The following is a 10298-nucleotide window of genomic DNA, read 5'->3' on the forward strand; positions in this document are numbered from 1 at the left end:
ACTGAAATTTCAGGGCTTGATCAAGCTTGATTCTCAAGAATATTCCCAGCCTTATTCTTGGTGCTCAAATTTTGCTGGAATGAACAGACCTTGTCTTTTGCCAGCAGGCAAGCCCAGCTCTTCAGCAGCTATCAGACTGTTAGACAACTGAAGCCTGTCGTTCTCGACCTGGCCGAATACGTAACGTATTTGCAGAGCTGAGAGCTAGGGATTTGAATGTAAAGAGTTGATATTTGAGAGAAACAGCTTTTTCCTCTCTTCTCCTCTCCCTCCTTTCTCTATGACAATCCATCTTCTACTTCACTGAAAAGACCATCTAACTTGATCTCCTATGTCCCAGAACCCTCTCCACCAGGAAATGTCTCTGCCTTCTCCAGGTCCCTCATCCTGCCCCCAGAAGACGGGCTGAATCTCTACCAAAGCCTACACACACAGAGACACCCGGTGCCCTGTCTGCTCCTCAGGTGACTTAGCCCATCACCTCTCTCTGTCTGAGAGTTTCCTTCCCTTCTGCTAACAAATGTGTTTAAGTCTTTCTTGACCTAAAATAAGTCTTCCATCCGTCTTGAGTTCTTCTTATCCCCTATCTTTTGTTTCACCCACGAGAAAAGTCAGGTCCATACTCTCCACCCCAGTCACCTCACCAAAAACGCTTTCCTGAAAAGTTACCCAAAAAACCCCTCCTTCCTAATCACCAAAACCAATTCTCTTCAGTTCCTGTTAGTCTCTGTGAAATCTGGCGCCATCCATGCATCCGGTCAACAAGTATTTATTGAGCATCCACATCACGATTCTCCTCAGCCAGTGTCTCCTTAATACCTGCACAGCATTGCCCTCCTTAAACTGAATGGTTCTGCTCATCCAATATGCTCCCCAGTCCTTCTGCTCCTTGGGCCATTTCTCTTCTCTTCTCAGCTTCCAGATGAAGTCAGTCTTCTAGGTGTCATCTCCAACACTTCCCTTTCTTTCTACACTTTCTTTCTGACTAGACTACATCTACTTTGACACCTTACAAATCTATAACTCTACCCTGGCTTCGCACCCATTTTTCCAGACTCACCTTTCAGTGATTCCCTGGCTGTCCTGTCAAATGCAACATGTCCAAGCCAAACTTTTCCTCAGACTGCTTTTCTATCTTCCTATGTTAATAGTAACATCAGTCCCCCAGGTACTCAGGACAGAAACTCCCTGAGTCATCTTTGATTCCTTTGTCTTCCTTGTCCCCAACATCACAATTTGGCACCAACTATTATTCCTCCAAATTATCACTCCCATCATGGTCTCTAGGTTCACTCTGCTGTGTTACACTCATTACTCTGACCAATGCAGCAGCCTCTAACTGCTCCTCCTGATTGCTCTACTCCCCACCTTGCCCCACTGCTGGCTCGATCTTCAGCTATGGGAACCGCAAAGAAGAGTCTCTCAACTCCTTAGCAGGGATCTTTGAGAGAATGCCTGTATTGCCCTCCCTGGAAGGCAGCTGCTTGGATCCTGAGGGCATGGGTCTAGTTGTCTTATCAGGGTCATGGAGGCTGGTGACTGGAATTGTTCCTGTCATCCTCTCACAACTGTGGTAAGGAAATCAGGGTCCTGAAGCATGTGTCCTTAGAGGGAGGCCATTTGGTTCTGGATGATCCTGCGGTTGAGAAGAGTGTTCAGTAGTCTTGTCCATAGGTCTGTCTATACTGCAGAGTGGTTTCTGTAAGGAATGCCCATTACCAAGATGTTTCTGTCAGAGACATTTTCTCCTCTTGGAGTTCTTGAATGTCAACTGACCTGTGGTTAATTGGTCCATATAGTTGGGAATAGGGATTTCTTTTGTACTTCTCTCACTAGGTACATTTTGACTATAAATAATAAAAATGTTGATACTGCATATTTGTGTAGGGCTTTATAGCTTCTTTTAGTTAATAGTACCCCCATTTCACAGATGAGGAAACTGATATTTGGAGAGGCTGAGTGACTTGCCCAACACTACATGCCTTGTAAGTGACAGGGTGGGGGCTCACAGGTAAGAGTCAAGGCTTGGAAATTGTGAGTGTTGTTCAGCTGTGGGACTGTCACTGAGGGCACAGCTTCTCCACAGTTTGGGCTCTTCTAACCCTTCCTCTGGAGAGCTGAAGTAAGGGATGGAGAAAAGGTGATTAACTTTCCCTGAGTTCTTAGTCTGCCACAAGCTGAGTGTTCTGAGCCCTGGGAGCAGTTCAGCACATTTTCAGGGGCAAATGATGTGACACTGGGCTATTTCTGCCAATTTTCCTCGTGTCTCCTTTTCTGTGATGATGTCAGTGAGTTAAAACGGTTGTTGACCCCTTGGGGTGGCAAGACTGTCCGAAGACACAAGTATGATATTGTCTAAAATGGATAGTTTAAAAGAAGTTTTCTCAGGGGAGGAGCCTGCATCAAGGGCCAGTGAGGGCACCAGGGGCGTTCCACCCTCAGAGACCTGGAACCTTCCATGGGTTTCTTGGCTACCCCTGCAGTGAGAGAGCTCTCATCAAGGCAGTTATTAAGTTGGATCTGGTAGGAGGTATATCTAACACTTGTCTGAGTCCTCTGGGGGCTACAGGGATGGCAGAGGTTGATGGTGTTGATAGGCATCGTTTCTCTTTTGTGGCCCTCTGGTAACGCCACAGGTATGAGGAGGTGATGGGTGTGTTGTTGACTCAGCTGAAGGAGTGGTGGCCGCAGTGGTGATGCTGGTGGGAGATAACATTCCCACAGCGTGGTGAATCACTCCTTGAAGAGAAACAGAGCCTATGTCTTACGTGTGTGCATTGTGGACAGAGGTTTATTCTTAGTGCCTGGTCTGTTTGTCTTGAGTTATTCCTGGAATTAGAGGTGAGGAAGCCATAAGCCATATCACCCACCAAGTTTTGCTTTTCTGCTGTTTCCTGATTGGTGGGGCCTTTGCCAGGCTGTGCCTGGGGCAGTAGAGAGCTAAGGAAGCACTGTGAGGAAATGGACTCATGGATAGGCAGCAGGTGCCCTGAAAGGTATAAAGAGTTTGGCAGAGGGAGGCAGGACTACCTGTCTTGCCTCCCTATTTGGGAGTCCCAAGGGCCATCTGTGTGTGTGTCAGCCTCAGAATTGGCACAGCTCTCATCCTCATGGTAGTAACTAGGTTTTGGGTGCTGCCTCAGCCCCGCTCACAGAAGAAGAACTAGGTCATGGAAACTGTTGTTCACACACAGCTGGGTCTGTGCTTCTCAGGATTGAAGACTGCTGTTCCCTCAGAAATTCTTGGTGACCAAAGAATGAGATTTCTGAGCAGTTCCTGGGCTGTGGGTGATTTCAGGCTTCTGCCCCTCTGTGGTCAGGGTTTGGGAGCTGGCAAGCTCCCAAAGCTGCCCCTTAGGGACCTCATGTTGGTGCGAGATGATAAATACAATGGCTGTTGGAGCCATGGCTGTAGGGACTGTGACAGGTGACAATGGAGGTGGTAGCTATGGTTTGTGTTTCTACTTTCATCTTAGAGGAAACAGGAACTGTGACTAGTATTGTGTCTGTTGGGTATTTTTCCTCCATTGTTCCTAGAATTCAAGATGAGGAAAGTCACTAACTTAGAATGTCCTTAGGATTACTGATCTTGTGATATCTTCAGCACTTAGAATGGTGGCTGGCATACAGGGATCGCTTCGTAGATATCTGTTGAATAAATAAATTCATGTGTCCCCATCCTCTGGTCTTTGGTTCCTTCAGCTGAGGTTTGGAGAGAGTGTGAGGTTGCACCTGTTTCTCCTGTCACTGTCACAGTAGTCCCAGGGCCAGGAGGAGGCCAATACAACGGCTGCAGCCTGGGAGGTATGACCACCACCGCAGCAGAAGGTGGTCAAACTCCTGAGGGCAACCCTAGGCTAGGAGGGTGTGTCTGCCTCAGATGGGAGCCAGGGAGAGATGAGCTCCAAAACCAAATGGTGGAGGCTGGAGATCGAACTTCTGAGGAGAGGAAGGGGTGGGGAAAAGAAAGTTGGAGCTGTGCTTGTGAGCATCTGGTGGAAGCTGGATCTTGACACTTCTTGGCTAGGTTCTGGAGCTTCTGGGGTTTTCACCAGGGTAATCTTGGTGCTGCTACATAGATGCTGGCAGAAGTTCAGTCAAATGACCTGTGATGGTATCCATGGTGAAGAAACGCCTAGTTTCTTCACCAAGGCATTGTTTGTGATGTGACTTCAGCGGGTATAGTTGGAAAGGAAAGATAAAGTTCTTGCCTAGGAGCCAACTGTGAAGGGCAGATTCTTAATTTTTTTCCACAGTGTGATTGACCTAAATGTTTGTGATCAGCTCAAAGGAGGTGGCTCCATTTACTAATGAGGAAAAGGAAGGAGATACTTGAAGAAGCTATAATGATGCCGGTGGCTTTTTCGATACCTCAGTTCCCTCAAAACACAGGCTGGCCAGTCTTTGACTCGGGGAAGAAGGAACTGAAGCAAGAAAGCAAAATTGTAGTAACTACTGTGATTTAGTGGTTGCTTGGTTGTTTTAGCCGTAATTCCTCACAGACACAGTGTTTCTGACCCCCCTAACTAGGTTCTTTCTGAGCCCGAGATGGACAATGAACAGCAGAATCTGACAAGGCCATGGAATGGTTAAAAGTGTGGGTTCTAGAGTCAAACTGACCAACATTCACTGTGTGACTTGGACAAGTTACTTGACCTCTCTGAGGCTTGAGGTACTTATCTGTAGAAGTGGGATGGTGGTAGATAACAGTAATAACAATGTGTGTGCTGCGTGCAAAATGCTTAGCTCAGTACCTAAGCTCAATAAATGGCACTTTGTGCTGCCTGTTATCTTGGCCATTACAAAGGTCTGATATCCTGGTGAAGGCAGCAGTCCTTGTGACTGGCTCCTGTTTTCACTTGTCCGTTCCCGTCCCAGATCTCCACGGCCATCATCGGGCAAGCCATAGAACCTTCTGCCTGGACTCCTGCCGCCAACAACTAACCGGTCTCCCATTTCACCCTTGTCTACTTCCAATCCACTTTCCTCTACTATATCCAGAGTAATCATGCCAAATTTCAAATCTGACTATGGCACTCCTCTACCTGAAGCCCCTCACTGTCTGCCCATTCTAGTTCCTTAAAACCCGTAATCCCTTCCACGGTTTATAAGGCCCTGCGTGATCTAGACAGGCCTACCTCTTTCAAGTCCTTCCCTGTCAAGCTCTCTCCTGCCTCTGCCTGTCTTCCCCCGCCTGGCTGGTGCTCCTTCCCTCCCCTGCCTCCACCTGGCTCACTACTCCTCCTTCTTGTCTCAGCTCAGAGGGCAGCACTTGGTCAGAGAGGCCTTCCTGGACTTACTAATCTAAATGAAGTCTCCCTCTTTTGCTCTCATCAGAATACTTGTTCAACATAGAACCACATTTGTAGTTGGGTATTTTTCTGTAATTATTTTCTTTCTTTCTGCATACTAGATCTTCGCTCCAGGAGGCTGGGCTCTGTCTGTTCCATCTCTCACTGTGTACACACAGTTCTGCCTTAGAACAATGTCGGGCACTCCTTAAATAGTTGTTCATACAAATTAACACATGTATGAACAGATGAATGAGTGAATGAATGAATGAACGAATGAATGAATATCTCAACAGGGGTTGTGATTGCTTCAGTCCGTCCTCATTGATGGGCTTGACTGGTTTGGAGATTCATTTGTAAAAGGTTTTGTTATGCAGTGCAAACCCAGTAAATGAGGAGTAAGGAAATTTGGATTCTAGTCCCAGCTGCCCTACTTAGTGGCTGTGTGACATTTAAAAAGCTTTGGAGGCAGGAACCATGCATGACTTATTCATCTTTGTGGCTAGAGTACTTGGAATGAGTAGAAGTTCAACAAGTGAATGAATAACTCCAAGCTCTTTCTTACCCTGAAGTCCCCAAAGCCCATCGGCAACAGGCCTTTTGGGATTCAAGTTTCCATTTTAACTGCGGGCATTTACGTAGAGAGTAGATTTCTATGCAGACCTTAAAAATGCTCACCGAGCTGCCTGCAGCGTAAGCCAGTGCCCTCTATTTGAGCAGGGCCATGACTGTAGAGGCCTCGTGCGCAAGCACAGACACCCAGTTCCTGGGACCTCTTCAGGGTCTCAAGGAAGATGCTGAGTATTTGGACCTGTACGAAGTGCCAACAAGTTGAGTTCATTTCAACTCCACTCCTCAGTGCTGTGCTGGGCCATAGGCATACAATGATGACTAAGCATCTGCTTGCCATGAATTGAACCCAGTAGAAGGAAAGATGAACATTCTAGAACGTTTGGAAGTAGGAGGAGAGATGCCTATAAAGTCTTCAGTCTTGGCCTTTGAAGGAGTGGCCCCGAGAGCCCCAGTAGGGGCCTATCTGAAGCATTTAGGGGTGCCACAAAATGAGGCGATAGACAGCAAAACCACTTGCTGGAGCCCATAGAAGGCCAACTGCTTCTTGGCCTCTCCTGGTCACGAAGGCATAAATCTCTCGTCCGTCAGACATGGCCAGGACAGCCTCAGCCTCTGGAGCCGAGCCCCAGAAATCAAGGGTGGGAAGGAGATCGCTGGGCGAGGCCTCAAGAAGCCGTGGGCTCAGCTCTAGCGGGGCTCTGCCCAATGGCAGAACTGGCCTTCAGGGGCAGCTCAGGCCATAAGCCACATTCCAAATGAGCCAAGCCAGCCCTTGCAAGCCTACAGGAAGGTAGGGGTGGCCTTGCCGGGGCTTGAGAATGCCTGGATGAATGAAAATGCCTGTACTGACAGAGATGGCCATTCTATGCCCAGCTTCACCCTCTTTGCCCCCAATCTCCCCAGCTCTAAAAGGGAGCAGTCCCTTCTCTCAAATGAGATTTTTTTTTAAAGATTTTATTTACTTATTTTGAGAGAGAGAGAGAGAGCACATGAGAAGGGGGAGGGTCAGAGGGAGAAGCCGACTCCCCGCCGAGCAGGGAGCCCGATGCAGGACACGATCCCGGGACTCCAGGATCATGACCTGAGCCGAAGGCAGTCGCTTAACCGACTGAGCCACCCAGGCGCCCTCAAATGAGATTTTATGGCTCTTCTACTTTATATCAGAGACGACCTCATTTTATCCTCACCACAACCCTATGAACTAGTCCTTTCGCATGTAACTCATTCTGCCAATACAGCCACCAAGCTAAAGAGGCTCTTCTCATGTCCCCTGGGCTAGCTAAAAGGCAACATTCACTCAAGGTTTTCTGACTTGAAGTTCCTGCTCTTTGCTGTACATTTTGCTGAGCCACAGGCCTAAATTTGATCTATTTTCTTATTAGGATCTCTTGTGCAGGGATTCTCTCCTTTTGGGTGTCCCCAAGTGCGGCAAGAGTTTCCTGGGGCGGGGCGTGGGGGGGGGGTGCTGATGGCCTGTGGCCTTGGGGGCATGTTGGGTAGGCCTTTCCCAGACAGACTGGGGGTTCTCTGAGAGGGAGAGCAAGAGACCCAGCCGTCTGGGGTCCTCTGTGACACGGCCCCCTCTGGCCTGCGCTGGCGGCAGCCTGTAACCTCCCAGTGGTGGCCCCGGGCAGGGCAGCGGCCCCTTAATTACCGGGACACTGATAGGATTGGAGACTGAGTTTGATTTTGACCCAGTTTCCTTGCCATGGGGCCTGGAATCAGGGGTGCCAGGCTTCTTTCTGAGTCATTCTCGCCGGGAGCCACTAGTCACCTCTGACTGCATTGGCTCCCTGTCCAGCCCACCTCTGTCCACCTTCCTTTTGCCCTTTGACTTTTGACAGCCAGGGCTTTTCCTTAAGGAAGTCCTTACCACTGCAACATCTTCATGGAAACCCCAGGGCTTTCCCTCCAGCTGGGCGCAGGGGCTTCGCCTGGGTGAGGATGCTGGCAGCAAGTGTGGAAACGGGCTCTAGCTTCTGTCGGGCAGGTCACCCATCAGTCATCCTCAGCGATCCAAGGGAAGGAGACTGACCAGTTTCTGCTTGCCCAGAAGATCCCTGGGGCACATGTGGGGGGCTAACTACCTGTCCTGTGGAGACTGTCTTTCCCGCCATGTCCTCGGAATGCTCAGTCTGATGCTTGGGGCGCCACTTCCCACCCCACACCCACCTCCTTTCCAAGCCCAGCTCCATCTTGTCTCCTCAACAATGCATGGGCCCCAGCACTCCAGGACAGCTCTGTACTTCTTCCAGGCCCTCACTTTCATGGTCCTTTGCTCTTTCTCTTGCTCACACCCTGTGGTTCCCCATGGCTTTTCCTGCCCACCCCCACCCCAGTTCTTGCCCTCTGGGCTCCTCTCCACAAACTCTCTGGCTCCTCCCAGGCAAGAGGACCCTAAGACAGGGCTAAGTGCAGAGTTAGTACTGAACACTTTTTCTGTTGACTTTATATCACAAAATATCAAAACTTAAGAACTTGGGAGCCGATTCACCACCCCACTCTTTATATAGGGGACCCGTGGCACGGACAGAGAAAGGACAGGAGGACCTGGACACAGTGACCAGACCAGTTAGCGCCAAAGCCAAGTCTGGGCCCCAGGGCCCCTAAATGCAAGCCACCTTGTCCCCATTGCCTACGGTCATGACTCCCATGGACACTCCTTCTTCTGCACCCCTCTCTTTTACTCCTAAGTGGCTGGCCACTGCAGGCTCTAGATGCTCCTTCTGGCCTCCATTTCCTTACTATGTGAGGAGTAGGTTGGGTCGGGGTGGGGGTGTGTGCGGGGGCTGGAGATTTGGGGAGATAATTGCTTCATTTGCTCTTAGCCAAGCCCTTACACGTTTCACGGAAGGCAGAACATTCCAGTTCACCAGTACTGGGTCCCTTACTATCTTTAAGAGAGTATATTCCTTCTGACCCACTCCCAAGAAGTAATCCCTTGGCTGAAAGCTTCCCTAGGCCTGTCGAGGAGGGGAAAGAGATATGATTATTTCTTTGGTTTGGGCTTCAGACCCCTCATCCTCTCCTGGCCCCCAGAGCCTCTCAGAAGATGCAGACACCCAGAAATACAGAATGAAACCCCGTCCTAGAGCCAGAGAGGGGCAGCTTGGAAGGCAGAGGACTGCAGGATGGAGGGCAGACTTCTCCAACAGGCCTTGCTTCCAGCCCCACACCAGCCCCATTCATAGAAGAGAAGTGGGGGTGTGTGGCGGAGGCCAAGGCCAACACCAGGTCTGTGAGCCCTGCCCTGAGGACATTAGCCCAAGAGGAGGCTTTTCAACCCCAGGTCAGAGGCAAGAAGCCAACGGCTTGACGCCTCAGTTGCCCTCTGGTCCCCACCTGTTTCTAAGCCAGTCTGCGTCAACTCTTCCTCGGCCCCTTTCTTCCAGGTCTGCGTGTCTCCTCCGCTTTCCCCTTTTCCCCATTCTCTCTCTCTCTCTCTCTCTCGTTCTCTCTCGTGCACGCTCACTTCGATTCACCTGTTTCTCACTTGTCTGTTCCTCTGACTCTGCATCTTCACGTCAGTTCTCCTTCAGGTCCTGTCACCCAGCTTTTCTGTTTTCTTCATCACCCTCTCTCCTCAACTCCCTCTCCTTCTTTCTACAGTTCCACCTGTCTGTCTCCTCCTCCCCACAAAATAAAGCCCCGTTCCCCTGACCGTGGGTTTCCCCAAACCAGGCCAGTCATGCCCCCTAAGCACCTCTCTGCTTCACGCCGTCTCTATCTCGTCTTTCCTCTCTCTTGTTCTCCCACCTCTCCCCCACCTTGTCCCATCCCTTCTCTCTCTGCCCTCTCCCTCCCTCTCCCTCTCTCATTCTCCTCCCCTCTCTCCCTCCCTCTCTCCATGACAGCCCCAGCTCCCTGAAGTCAGCCTGCCCCTGCCCCGGAATGCTGCCTCACTTACCCGGGACCGCCGGCCAAAGGAGGCAGGAACATAAGCAGCTCAGGAACACCCAGGGGACCCTTCCCCACTGGGCCCCCCTCATGGCTCCAGAAAGAGTCCCTCAGGCTCCCCCAGGGAAGCTCCTCAGCACAGAAGTAGCGGTGTGAGGAATAGAGGTGAACTTGTCCCAACGGGCTGCTGGCCTGAAACAGGTGGATTTCCCTGAGGGGCCAGAGTACTGAGGGAGTAAGACAAAAGAAGGTGGGGCCCCGTGCCAATCATCCTTGCCACGTCTTTTCTTTTCTCAATCTCCACCTCTTTCCCCCATCAGGAAAAAAAACAAAGAAAACACTGATACACCTATTGCTTTGCCCTGGTCAGCCCGAGCCAGTTAGGGGGAGGGGTGGAAGCGGGACGTGGGGGTAGAAAGCAGGGCACACTGGGAATGAGCGAACCACCCTTCTGCCTGGAATCCTGGGCCCTCTCCTCCCTCCCCCAAGGGCTGCCCTGTGCTGCCAGAGCTCTGGACTGCTACAGTGGGAGGCAGC

At 50.4% G+C, this 10298-nt stretch overlaps 1 protein-coding gene across 1 annotated transcript in view; it reads right to left on the reverse strand.

Annotated features, from left to right (window-relative positions):
• MUC4 (mucin 4, cell surface associated) overlaps positions 1-9853 on the reverse strand; it is a 52417-nt gene extending 42564 nt beyond the window's left edge. Inside the window, exon 1 of the mRNA XM_028101083.2 lies at positions 9772-9853. Coding sequence (XP_027956884.2) covers positions 9772-9853 — 82 coding nt within the window. The remainder of the gene's footprint in view (positions 1-9771) is intronic.
• Positions 9854-10298: the final 445 nt, after the last annotated feature.

This window comes from Eumetopias jubatus, unplaced genomic scaffold, assembly GCF_037043125.1.
Source record: "Eumetopias jubatus isolate StellerSeaLion01/CBP00866 unplaced genomic scaffold, mEumJub1_p1.0 scaffold_1, whole genome shotgun sequence".
Classification (NCBI taxonomy): domain Eukaryota; kingdom Metazoa; phylum Chordata; class Mammalia; order Carnivora; family Otariidae; genus Eumetopias; species Eumetopias jubatus.